The sequence below is a fragment of the Barbus barbus genome (genome assembly GCF_936440315.1).
Source record: "Barbus barbus genome assembly, chromosome: 5".
Lineage (NCBI taxonomy): Eukaryota > Metazoa > Chordata > Actinopteri > Cypriniformes > Cyprinidae > Barbus > Barbus barbus.
In genome coordinates this window covers 20,077,062-20,091,091 of record NC_136733.1, presented here as the reverse complement: position 1 = coordinate 20,091,091, position 14,030 = coordinate 20,077,062, and the positions used below count along the sequence as shown (strand labels likewise).

The following is a 14,030-nucleotide window of genomic DNA, read 5'->3' as shown; positions in this document are numbered from 1 at the left end:
GTCGCTCTAACATAACTGAAGAAGACTAACTTGTAAAATGGGTGTTTAGGGTAGTTGCACCACTCAGTTGTGTTGATTTTACCTCACGCTGATACGCTTTATGTGTTTGTGGTCAGTCTAAACAATAATGACTGTGAAAGGGCTTCTTTTGTGTAGCTATATCCTCCAAACCTAGTGTAAAAAATTCAAGTTTAGGACTAAGGCCATGTTTCGCAACCAGGTGAGGCCCAACAAACCTCCAAGCGGGCCTAAATAAGGCAAAAAATATGACAAAAATAAGACAAAACAAGCATTAAAATAAGCTAAAACAACTCAAAATAACTAAAAAAAAAAAAGATTTGAAGGAGGGTTCCCACCGTCTTGAAAAACATTGATTTATGAGGAAGCCTAATTTTAAAACTAGTATTCCTCGCAAAGCCATGCAAATAAATAAAATCCTATAAATCCAGGGCCCTTTTTATAATGAATATACATTTTAGTTAAGCCCTGTCTTGATGCAAATCGGTCTGTGAGGGGGGAAAAAATGTATTTTTTTCTCACAGATTGCGGGTCTTAATGTTATAAAACCTCAATGAGTCACGCTGTCGTTCTGTCTCTTCATTTCTAAAGAACAATGTGGTGAGATATTTTTAAATAGTCTTTATTAACATTGGGAAATTTAAAACAGAATTTTCCCACATATAAATACAATCATACCGACCTATTTATCATGATCTATGTATTGTAATACCCATCAGCAGGATGGACTTCTTAATATTTAAATAATATTGTTATTGAAAATCGTAAGGAATCGAGTACATAACTGCATTTGGTAAATCAACAAACAAAGGAAGATCCTCATCTTCAAGAAAATCCTGAAAAATGTATAGATACGGGTTATTATAAGGCCAATACGATCCAAAAGCATTACACTGGCCACTGGAGAAATCCAAAGTTTACCTACAACAGGCCATAAATTCATCCTTTCGACTGTTTAAGTACCTGACGATGCATTGAAGTGGCTTGCACTAGTCTGGCATACAGACGCTCACAATAATATTGCTCAGTGTATATTACAGGCCTAAAGCATATGCCACATCTACGTCTCAAAGTCTGTTAAATGTCAAGAGCTTTTTTAGGTCAGAGGTTGAGTATCCTGAAACTTTGACTGATTGAACATTGAGGCAGTCTCCATGACGGGGAAGAGGCAAGCCAATAACATTTGGCTACAACATATGGCTCTGAATATCTAGTCTTAAAATAAGACTGAAGATTCAGTCAGTGTAATTCAGTAGTGTCCTCAGCAGCATAAGAAACGTCCATTAACGCCAACAGCCAGGCACACGAAACCAGCACCTTTAAAAAGTAGGAGCCTATATGCAGCCGCCATCTTTGCAGGCTGCCTATTTCAGGGGAAAATCGGAGGAAACATCGACAAAAGTACAGGTGTATTGTTGACAATAAAATTCGGTAGGTAGCAGTGGCACTGAAAAGAATGAACCCACCTCATAAAATACAAAATCAAGTGCAACCAAAGGTGTATCATTCCGTGTAAGTGAGTGAACGAGAGTCCGAAAGCATATCAGACTCTCTCGGCCTGAATCGGACGCTGTGTATTTTGTAAAAAGGAAAGGAAAGTGGCATTAAAGTCATGTTTTGAGGCGCGAGTTGGAGGAATCTAGCTGTCCTCTAAGAGCTTAGCTAGGTTGTCTCTCAGCTCTGTCAGCTCGAAGATCTTTCCATCTAGAATCTCCAGCAGGGTTTTGAGGTTCTTGCGGAGGTTCTCCTGATCCACTTGACTTGACTCCAGACGTTGCTCCAGATCAGCCAACTGTTCCTCAAGATCCTTATTCCGCAAGTCTGTATCCTGTAACACACACCATGCCTCTTATACTCACCATGGTTGAATTCATTTGATTAAAATACTGTAAAAACTGCAGTGTGAAATATTATTACAATTTTAAGGAAGCTGTTTTAAATTTAATATATTTTAAAATGTAATTTATTCCTGTGATGGCAAAGCTGAATTTTCAGCAGTCATTAGTTCCCTTCTGTCTTCAGTGTCACGTGATCCTTACGAAATCATTCTAATATACTGATTTGGTGCGATGTAGAAAACAGTTGTGTAGTTTGAAATAGAAATCCTTTGTAACTTTATAAATGTTGATCAATTTAAAGTGTATTTCATTCAAAAACCATACTGACTACTAACTTTTATGCATATACAAATACATTTTCAGCACAGTCCTTACCTCTAACTTTTTAGTGAGTTCATCTTTCTGAGTTTGAAGCTGCTTTGCATTTTCTACTTCTTCTTTCAATCGCACCATTTCCTATGAAGAACACACCGGAAAGATGTTTTAAATAGAATCTGGCAATAAAGCTGAGAATGAAGGAATACATTATATATTTTGACCATACATAATAACAACCAGCACCTCTTCTTTTGCTTTTAATGTGCACTCCAGCTCCTCTATTGTTTGGTTCAGTTCGGTTTTCTGGGATTTGATCACATTGGTTTGACTACTCTGAGTTTCCAATTCTGAAACCTGCAGTGAAAAAAAAACTTGTCACAAATTTAGTTACAAAGATTTCAATTTAAGGGTCTCGTTAACATTGAGAGTGATTTGATAAAGTCTTTTTTTATGACAGCTGGCACTGTTGCCAACTCTCGCAAGACAAATAAGCAACCACAGCTTCAAAAACAAGCCCAATATTTTTTTTTTTGTGATGATTTATCATCAATGATTTATTATCTATTATTTATTGCCAATAAATGAGCCTGCAACATATTAAACTGAAACCATTCTTTTATCTGAAAAGAAAAAACAAGCTATTTTACAAAAATCAGCAAACTGCAAGAGGGAACAAAACTCATCTCCAATCACCTGTGAGCAGAATAGAATTGGAGAAACAGAAAAGGAGAAAAACAAGAGCTTCAAAGATGAACTGTAACATGGCCACGTATTATAGCCTAAAATATAGGCTATTCGAACCAAATTTATTTACTCTTTTTATTAGTATAGGACTACTTGTTTTTTATTACAGCCCGTGATAATTAATACATTTCAAAAACATTGTAAAAATGGAAAATTATGCTTAAAGAAAGTCATTCCACTCCTATATGTCTACTTCTATCATTGCTTGGATTACAGCGTTACGCGCCTTCTTTTTGAATGTGATTTTTCTCCAATGAGGGGGAGGACAGGGCGGAACATTTGGCAAATTACGCGACAGCACTTATGTTATTGCGTTGGTAGGCTATTAACTGCGAGCAGACAGAGTGTCAATCAATGCATTGGAGAATACGGCGAACATAAATAAACTAAGTTGCTTGTCAGATTTCCGTGACCCGGGATTTTTTCATGCAACTTTACAAAAAAGGAAGCCCAAAGTCGCATATAATACACGGACTTGGCAACTCTGAAAGCTGGTGAGGCCATGGAAAAAAGTTCAGCCTTGTTTAAATGAATTTTTAGGTTATGGAAAAAAGTTCAGCCTTGCTTAAGTAAACTTTATGTAAATGAGCAGCAACAGTAATGACCAACGAAAATGCAGACACTAAATTAAATCGCTGTCAGTGTGAACACTCCATCACCTCTGTCATAGACTCACTATAACAACAGTTCAAGACAAGACTAGATCTATTGAACCCCAGGACAGTATGTTCTTGATATTAAGTTATAAATGGTAAAGGTCAACCCTGCCCTCCTCACCCGTTTGTGTAGCCTTTCAGCCTCCTCCTGATAAGCTGCAAGCTGCTGTTTCCATTGTTTGACATTGGCCGTGGACTCCAGCAGAGCAGCTGTGAGCTTGGCATTGTTGCTCTTTAGTGCTGCAAGCTCTGCTTCCCAGTGTTTGTTGGTAGTCGGGCTGTAAAACAAAAATAAAAATAACATTAAAAACAAACTTGAATTATATATATCCTTGATTTTTTTTTATGTCCATTTTAGACTAGGGTTTTAATTTGTAGGTTTTTTAAACTTAGGACCTTTGAAGTGACATTCCTCTGTGAGGGAGCTACTAAAATATAAAGACAGCTTTATATTTTTTAAAGTCTTACATTACATAAATATATTAAGTGTGGTATTACAAATACTTTTTTTTTTAAACTGAACAATCAGCTTTTATATTCTCTCAGTCCTGAAGCCAACACAAATGATTAAAATATCATCTTGAGAATATTGCTTTGTATTAAGTTGACATTTTTTCACCAAATAATACAAGATAAATTTTTAAAACAAACTAGGGCTGTCAGTAGAATAAAATAGCTGTTTAATTTCATTATTTCTGACCGGTTCTTCAAGAGCAGGATTAAACAGTAATGTTATCAACTTCATATTATCATATTAAATCATATTAAATCTTATTTATATCTTATACTACCATTCAAAGTTTTGGGATCAATTATACTGTATATATACATTGGGGTAAATAAGTATTTGATACACTGCCGATTTTTCAAGTTTTTCCACTTACAAAGAATGGAGAGATCTGTAATTTTCATCGTAGGTACACCTCAACTGTGAGAGACAGAATCTAAAAAAAAAAATCCAGAAAATCACATTGCATTATTTTTAAATAATTAACTTCCATTTTATTGCATGAAATAAGTATTTGATCACCTACCACCAAGAATTCTGGCTCTCACAGACCTGTTAGTTTGTCTTTAAGAAGCCCTCCTATCCTCCACTCATTACCTGTATTAATTGCACCTGTTTGAACTCGTTACCTGTATAAAAGACACCTGTTCACACACTCAATCAATCAGACTCCAACCTCTTCACTATGGGCAAGACCAAAGAGCTGTCTATCGACACTAGGGATAAAATTGTAGACCTGCACATGGCTGGGATGGGCTACAGGACAATGGACAAACAGCTTGGTGAGAAGGCAACAACTGTTGGCGCAATTATTAGAAGATGGAAGAAATTCAAGATGACTGTCAATCTCCCTCGGACTGGGGCTCCATGCAAGCTCTCGCCTCGTGGAGTATCAATGATTCTGAGAAAGGTCCACGGGAGGACCTGGTCAATGACCTGAAGAGAGCTGAGACCACAGTCTCAACGGTTACCATTCACTACACCGTCATGGATTAAAATCCTGCAGCGCACGCAAGGTCCCCCTGCTCAAACCAGCACATGTCCAGGCCCGTCTGAAGTTTGCCAAAGACCATCTGGATGATCCAGAGGAGGCATGGGAGAAGATCATGTGGTCAGATGAGACCAAAATAGAACTTTTTGGTATAAACTCCACTCGCCGTGTTTGGAGGAAGAAGGATGAGTACAATCCCAAGAACACCATCCCAGCCGTGAAGCATGGGGGTGGAAACATCATGCTTTGGGGGTGTTTTTCTGCAAAGGGGACAGTACTATTGCACCGTATTGAGGGGAGGATGGATGGGGCCATGTATCGCGAGATTTTGGAGTAAGAGCATTGAAGATGGGTCGTGGCTGGGTCTTACAGCAAGACAATGACCCCAAACACACAGCAAGGGCAACTAAGGAGTGGCTCCATAAGAAGCATTTCAAGGTGGAGTGGCCTAGCCAGTCTCCAGACCTGAATCCAATAGAAAATCTATGGAGGGAGCTGAAACTCCGTGTTGCCCAGCAACAGCCCCAAAACCTGAAAGATCTGGAGAAGACCTGTATGGAGGAGTGGGCCAAAATCCCTGCTGCAGTGTGTGCAAACCTGGTAGAACTACAGGAAACGTCTGACCTCTGTAATTGTAAACTAAGGTTTCTGTACCAAATATTAAGTTCTATTTTTCTATTGTATCAAATACTTATTTCATGCAATAAAATGGAAATTAATTATTCAAAAATCATACAATGTGATTTTCTGGATTTGTTTTTATATATATTCTGTCTCTCACAGTTGAGGTGTACCTACGATGAAAATTACAGATCTCTCCATTCTTTGTAAGTGGGAAAACTTGGAAAAATCTGCAGTGTATCAAATACTTATTTGCCCCACCGTATATATATAAAAACTTATTTAATGTTTTTATTCAGCAAGGGTGCATTAAATTAAATTGATTAAAAGTGAGTTGAGGCATTTGTTACAAAACGGCCCTCTGGTGGTCCTTGGACCCCAGTTTAAAAACTCCTACTGTAGACCATAATGAGGACTGTGTGTTGAAGTGGACATAGGAAGTACGGCAGTTTAACCGTGACTGTAATTAAAGTTGGACTCCAGGTGGGTTCAAGAGTTTTTTAATTTGACATTTCTATGTTTTACCAAGACTTGGACGCAGTTCAAGAGCAGTTAACAAGGATTATTACAAACTCTGTGATCCGAGTTCTGTCATTTGCATAAATATTACAATAAAAAGACTGATGGAATGTGACAAGCTGAAATAGATATAGATAAAAGTAGAAAGTCGACTAATGATTACAAAGAGACAAAGTCTCAAAGACAAAAGAAGAAAACTAATTCTTCTCTTATGCAATGACCAACTCTCATCGGTCCATCTGTGCTCTTCATGTAGTGACAAACAAAATCAAGCATAAATTTACAATGTGCTCTGATCCTCATGTACTGACAAAAAAAACAAATGCTGAAATGGTGATGCTGTCACAGGGCCAACAAACACATAACCAACCCACATGAGGAATCCCATCCACTCTCATCACACATCCCACTCCTCTGCCTCCTGCCACACACTCCACCGCAGCTTAACCACGCAACCACAACACGTGTAGAGAACCAACACAAAGTCCTCAGCGTTGTCGCCTACACTACTGAGCGACGCAAATTCCCTTTCATCTCCCCCAGTGCCGCCACCTCTGCTGCGGCTGACGTGATCGCCTCCTCCCCCGACCCCCGCTCTGACAGACAACACCTCAACCCACACTCTCCAACTCCTACTGAAGCTGTGACACAGCGGGCTGGAGACACACATGGCTATAAAGCGCGGCACACAAGGAGAAGAAATGTTCCTCTGCAGGAGAAAGAGAGGATAGAAGATGAGAGTGAAGTCCTTCAGCTTCAAGCTAAGAGAAACAGGGACTTCAGCCTGGTAAGTCAATATATGTTGTATATTATAGTCTGTTTAAATATTTGTTCAGTCTTTTTAATTAAATATAGACTGAGATTTAACAATTGTCATTTTTAAGACAAAACCTATCTGTCAGCTTTCTGACAGTTAGGCAGCAACTAGTGAGACTGGGGAAATTCATGTCAAACAGCCGCTCCACCAACACTGGTGCCCCTCAGGGTTGTGTTCTCTCCCCACTGCTCTTCTCTGTGTACACCAACGACTGCACATCTAAAGACCCCTCTGTCAAGCTCCTGAAGTTTGCAGACGACACCATACTCATCAGCCTCATCCAGGACTGTGACGAGTCTGCCTACAGACAGGAGGTTAAAGAGTTGGCTGTCTGGTGCAGCTCAGGAAGTTTAACCTGCCACAGGAGCTGCTGAAAAAGTTATACTCAGCCGTCATTGAGTCTGTCCTGTGCACATCAATAACTGTCTGTTTTGGCTCAGCTACAAAATCAGGGATCAGAAGACTACAGAAAACGGTTCGAACTGCTGAACGGATTATTGGTGCCCCCCTGCCCACCCTGCAAGAACTGTATACATCCAGAGTGAGGAAAAGGGCTCAGAAAATCACTCTAGATCCCTCACATCCAAGTCATCCCCTTTTTGAACTTTTGCCATCTGGCCGGCGCTACAGAGCCACAATTACCAGGACAGCCAGGCACAAGAACAGTTTCTTCCCCCAGGCAATCCAATTTATGAAGAGTTAAATGCCCCCCCCCCCCCATTATGCAATAACAACGTTCAATAACCTTATATTTATTTGCTACCACCTCCATCCTTGTACATCCCTGTATCTCCTTTTATTCTATCCCATTCTGTCATCTATTGGACAACTGTATATACAATCATTTATGTTTCAATTATTCTTTTCTTTTTCATTTTTTTGTTTATTTATATTTACATGTGTGTATTTTTTTATTCTCATCTTATTTTTATTGTCTGTGTGTCGTTGTTGTCTCTGTGAACTGCAAGCTTATGACACTAAAACATATTCATTGTATGCGCAAGCATACTTGGCAATAAAAGCTCTTTCGTCTTCTTCTTCTGAAAACATAAAGGAGAATTTAATCTTGAGGGAAAATTTCACAGAACACATAAGAATGTGTTGAGTGTGACTAGTATAGTCAAAAATAAAAATCACTGTAGATTTAAAAAACTCGAATTTAAGGACTGTTATCCTTGCATGTTATTTTATTCCCAATCTTAAAATTGTATTTTTATTATGTCTACCTTGTTTTCATGTAATAAATTATTTTTATTTAAATTCAAGTCTTGAAGCCTCTCATTTCATGTATAAAAATTATTTGGACTTTTACGCTATACTTTGAAACATGTCATGTCATTGCATTAGATATGAAATATTAATCCGAGTGCCATTATTTTAAAATGGCCATTGTATGTAAGCAGGTGCACAGAAGCATATGGTTCTCTGCCTTACATAACTACAAAGAACAGCACAAGCATAATGTCAGTGTGACTGTCCTTCAGGCCTACTGAATGTAAATCAATAAACAATCTCTATCTGATCGTTCCTCTATTCAGAGCTCCAACAGCATATCATTTCAAAGGACTCACGGTGCCTCCCTGTTGAATATATACATTTTAGGTCACAGATAAAATGGATCGCTTTCCATTTTGCCACAATAACGAGCAGTCCTTAATGAAGTTAAAACTATTGATTGGCGTACCACACAGTTTGGTGTACGTCTCATATTAAGCCCCACTGTAAATGTGATTCACTACACTGTGGCAATTGCCCAACCAGCCCCTCAACACTCACTTTAATGTACTGCACAAGACTGTGGGTGAGAGAATTACTGTTTGAAGAAATGCCTTCAAATCACTCACCACATAATAAAAGCCAAAGCAGAACAAATACACTCTACAAGCTAATCTATGACCCATATACAGATTTATACACATTCATCAAGTGACATGAACTGTATTTTAAAGGGGAATTTTGAAGTAAGGTCATCTTTGAAGGAACGAATGGCATTATTTACTTCCAAATCAAAGTCTCACTGATGAACTAACTGCTTATTTCATATAATTTGAAATAGGTATGAATCAGTCTTAGCAAAACTGAAAAGACAGTTTGCTTCACTATGATCACTTACACACGTCAACCAGTTTTCAGTGTTAAAAATCAAGTTTGAAAACTTCAGCAAACTGAGAAATTGAAGTGTAATGACATTTAATAAATGTATTAAACGTTTTCTCAGATGTACAAATATCAACCTTAGAAACACAACTTCATACAAAAAAAGACCATGAAACAAAAAGGATATCACAAAGGATGCAAAGATTCTCCCAAAAAGTTGCAGGAAAGATCAGAAAATGATTTCTCTACAAAGGATTTCAAAACACAAACTAATAAAACACAACATCAAGAGAGTTCTGCTGACATTAGTATGCATATCTGTCTAAAAATATTAACAGAATTTCATATAGAATTAAGTTTTTGTTGCATCTACAGTCGTTGCATAAGAATGTATTCAGTGAAAACATTGTAGTCAAACAGCTGTGAATATCAGTAGGAGCAGACTTGGCAAGTTTTTAGCACGTGCCTGAAAAAAAAAAAAAAACACAAAAAAGACAATATGAATTTGTTCACAAAAATATGAATTCACATGGACAAAACACAGTCCTGTTTAAGGTCACATTGTAAGCAAAAATGTTGTGTTGACTTAACAGTGGGTTTTCTGACTCATTTTGCAAAGGCTCAGAAACAGATGATGCCGCCTCCATCTTCATAAGAGTCACATTTGCTCTGGGCTGAAAACATGCCACTGTATTATATAATTCTGACTTGTTTGGACATATTATTACAGTGAAAAAAAGATATAGTTATTGATGCATGCTTCTAAAACTCTGACAAAACATGTAGCTGTCTGGAAGAGAGCTGCAGTGTGGGTGTTGAATGCGGTTTGGTCCACTGTGCATTTGCGTCCAATAATCAGTTAGTATTTTTCAAGTGGCAGGTGAGAGTGAAACATTAACCTGAGATTATGTAAGAAATGGGGGGATGCTATTTTTGAACCTGCAGCACAGGATTGCTCAACTAATTGAAATTCAAGCATCTAGAGACTCGGTGAAATGGGCTCTAAACATTGCCTTTGCAGTCTGACTAAAAAAGGTGCTGAGTACATACTCATGTGAACAAGTTTCTGAATGCGCATACTGTAAATAATTTAAAAATAGCTGAGAGAAAAGCGCAATGAACTTGCGTCTGTTAGTGCCAACTTTAACACCTCTTTTACTTGAGACTTTAGGTACAACTTTTATTAAACTAGGGATGCATTGATATTAACAAAACAGTCTATATTATAATTCAAATAATTTCATTTGTCGAAAAAAATAAAATAAAAAAATAAATCAAACACTAAAATCTAAAACCAATCTTTAAAATGATACAAGTGAATTTAGGCATCACAACATTATAATATAAAGTATGAAGTTTTATGTTCATTTTGAGCTAAACTAATCTGCTAAACATTTAAAGCAGCGGTTTTCAATTCCAGTCCTCGCGCCCCCCAGCTCTGCATATTTTGCATGTCTCTCTTATTTAAAGGGGTCGTCGGATGCCCATTTTCCACAAGTTAATATGATTCTTTAGGGTCTTAATGAAAAGTCTATAACATACTTTGTTTAAAATTTCTCAATGGTAGTGTAAAAATACCCTTTTTTACCTTGTTAAAATCAGCTCTTTTCACAGCAACCCGTTTTGTTGCATTTCCCTTTAAATGCTAATGAGCTCTGCTCACCCCGCACCTCTCTTCTGTGGAGTTAGGGTTATCCATCCTGTTTACTTTAGCCACATTTAGCTGCATTTAGCCGCAAAACTTGCTAACAAACACATTATTAGGAAAGGCGATTTGCTAAGATTCTTAAAAAACCCTTATACTCACTTCATCTGTAGGTGAAGCTGGATCACGAATGATTCACATGAACATAGAAGCATTTAGGCAGATCGGGATCGGCGCATTCCCTTCAAAAACGAAAGTAACGTTAATCCTCTGCATCTTCAGCGGCTCAGATGTCGGGAGTAAATGACAACTGCTATGTTCATTATTACATCCATCAACAGAACACCGCTTAGGAGTCATTCTTGTATCTGCTCTGGCGTCGAAATAATGGCGGACTGATGACAGCTCACTCAGGGCAGGTCTAAGGTAAGATAGCAGTGTCAATCAACTATCGTGGGAGGGGCCTGAGTCTGTGTGACGTCACACAGACAAGAAGCTGAGAATGGCTTGATTTGAAAAAGGGGATATTATTTATAGAGATTAAAAAAGTGGGTGAATTTTTATAATTTTTAGGGTGGTTGTGTACACACACTGACAACACACATTTATGCTCAAAAAACATGCAAAAGTGAGTTTCGCATCCGATGACGCCCTTAACACACCTAATTTAAATTGACGTCTCGCACACTTTAATGCCCTTTGAATGGAACATATATGCTCGCTTCAAACTGCAATCATGGCACAATATCCTGCGATGTCCACTTCGCCGGGCACTTAAGGTCAAACCGAACAAACATCTAAAGTGATAAGAGAAACATACAAAATATGCAGAGCAGGGGTGGGAGGGGGCAGTTGTTGGGGGTGCGAGGACTGGAATTTAAAACCACTGATTTAAAGGAATGGTAAAAATAATAATTTGCTAAAAATATTTATTCACCCCCAGGCCCTCTTAGATATAGATGAGTTTTGTTTCTTCATCGGAACAGATTTGGGGAAATTAAGCTTTATATCTTTAGCTCACCAATGGATTCTCTGCAGTGAATGGGTGCCGTCAGAATGAGAGTTCAAACAGCTGATAAAAACATTATAATACTTCAGTCCATCAATTAATGTCTTGTGAAGTGAAAAGTTGCGTGTCTGTTAATAAACAAAATCCATCAAGGTGTTTTATGTCCCTCTCTGAAGCTCTCTCTCTCTCTGTAATATTGCTTTCTCCAGTGAAAATGTCATCTTATCTGAATCAAGAGAGAAATATGCAGGAAAAACAGTCCACAACAGTTCTAAACAAATATGTTGGTTGATTTTGATGTGAGAGGACAACAGGGGAGGAAGTGTCTCATTTGAGGAAGCATTATTATGTATTATGGACTTATATTTCGGCCAGAAGCAAAGGTTTAAAGTTAAAAACTTTAATTTTGTTTCATACAAACATGAAGCTTTTTACTTCACAAGACAATAATTGATGGACTGAAGTCTTGTGGATTATTGTGAGGTTTTTATCTTTAGCTCTCATTCTGATGGCACCCATTCACTGCAGAGGATCCATTGGTGTGCAAGTGACATAAAGCTAAAACTCACTACATTTTTGGCCTGAGGGTGAGTAGCACAATTAAATATCAAATATCGATCATGCCTTGAGTCGATATCTCTAATATCAGCTAAAAACTCAAAAGATTTTAAGAAGAAATTTAATAAATAATTGTGACAAATTTTACATTAAGCCCCAGTTACCTGTGTGCAAGGGTCGGCGTGGTTGGGGAAAGGTCTGATTGGACCATAGAATTTGGTGACACGTCAGACAGAGTGACGTCATCACCGGTGCCGTTGATTCGACAGAGGTCCGCAGTGACGGGTGGAGTCAGGGGGGAATGAATGTCAGCAGGTGATTCCTGTGGAAAATAACAATCGGTGGATTATTTGTTACACCCTCACATACTTATGACATAATCTTCTTTTACATATATAACCGTTAAACTGCTAATTACAATGGTGGGATTTAGGAAAACTAAATTTTTCTCAGAGACAAGAGATTTCCCTTGGAAAGACAGTCTTTAAGGATGTCATTGTTCCATACTGGTTAGACAATACTGATAAGAATTAATCATAAATGGAAAATATACTGATTAGAAAAAACTATTATGGATTAGGATTTTTACAGTAACTGTATATATTCAATAACTTGAATGACAATTTTGAGAGTTTTCGAATGACGGTTTGGAAAATCTGTAATTCTTAGCAAACTTCATTCCATGTAAGCAACAGGCCCATCCTCCAGACATTACAGGACATACCTGAGAGGGCGAACTTGCCAGCTCCATCTTTTCTAGAGACTTCTCCTTAGCCATCCTGGCTGCTTCCTTGTACTCTGCAAATTTCTCTGCAAACTGAGAAGAGAAATGGGTTTTAATAATCACATTAAGTGGATTTTTAGTAGCCGGTTAGTGCTAGTTTGGTGCTGGTTTCACTGGTTCAGCTGATAAAGCACATCAACCAGCAAGATCTTTCTGCTGAAGCTTCATCGACCAAGAAAATCATGATGATCGAGCTAGCTAAATAAAGCCTGATGCATACAAAATGCAGTTTATGCTGGTGCCTATTAATTCTTGTCTTTTTAATATTGTATGTAGAAACAGAAATAAGAATATCATGTTTATGTGTTAAAATGGATGAACTATTTTAGAGTGGATATGCGGTATCTCTGCTAAAAAGGAGCAATGGTCACAGTTCCCAATATAGACTGCTCCCATTATAGAGCTCTAGAAGGACTGCAGCATTTCCCTCTGAATATCCAGCGGGGAGACTGCTGTACACTTTAGGTTCAGGGCTATGGTGTTCCATTAACAATGTTTAAACATCAGATCTTGAGTGAATACACATCAGAGAATAAAGGTTTATGGCAGATTTTTTGAGAAAACAGAAAACAGGTAAAATAGCACCCATAACATGGACTGGTTGACATATTGAGTCAACAGTCAGCAAGAAATGGTGTATGAAAGAGGGTGATCCATTATTGCATCATCATACTCACACAGATCTGTTATTGGAGACTGGATTAGAAAGTTCAGATATGACCATTGATCTTTCCTTTCTTGTTATTTTTAACTAAAACTATTGAAAACTTTAATTAAAATTAAGCTAAATTAAAAAAAACAAATGACCTTTAAAAAAAGTTATAAATATATATAATACCCCTGTATATATATATATATGTGTGTGTGTGTATATGGGGTAGAACGGTTCGGTTCGATACGACACAGT

At 37.8% G+C, this 14,030-nt stretch overlaps 1 protein-coding gene across 4 annotated transcripts in view; it reads right to left on the bottom strand.

Moving 5' to 3' along the window:
- Nucleotides 1-631: 631 nt before the first annotated feature.
- Nucleotides 632-14,030, bottom strand: part of LOC306869353 (homer protein homolog 1-like) — a 35,151-nt gene continuing 21,752 nt past the window's right edge. For 2 of the 4 annotated variants that reach the window (XM_079416093.1, XM_079416091.1), the window contains 7 exons: nt 13,064-13,156; nt 12,504-12,661; nt 4,459-4,518; nt 3,696-3,852; nt 2,418-2,528; nt 2,232-2,312; nt 632-1,846 (listed from right to left, as the gene is read on the bottom strand). In XM_079416093.1, coding sequence (XP_079272219.1) covers nt 1,658-1,846; nt 2,232-2,312; nt 2,418-2,528; nt 3,696-3,852; nt 4,459-4,518; nt 12,504-12,661; nt 13,064-13,156 — 849 coding nt within the window. In that variant the 3' untranslated portion in view covers nt 632-1,657. The remainder of the gene's footprint in view (nt 1,847-2,231; nt 2,313-2,417; nt 2,529-3,695; nt 3,853-4,458; nt 4,519-12,503; nt 12,662-13,063; nt 13,157-14,030) is intronic. The other 2 variants (XM_079416094.1, XM_079416092.1) reach the window with 1 other exon arrangement.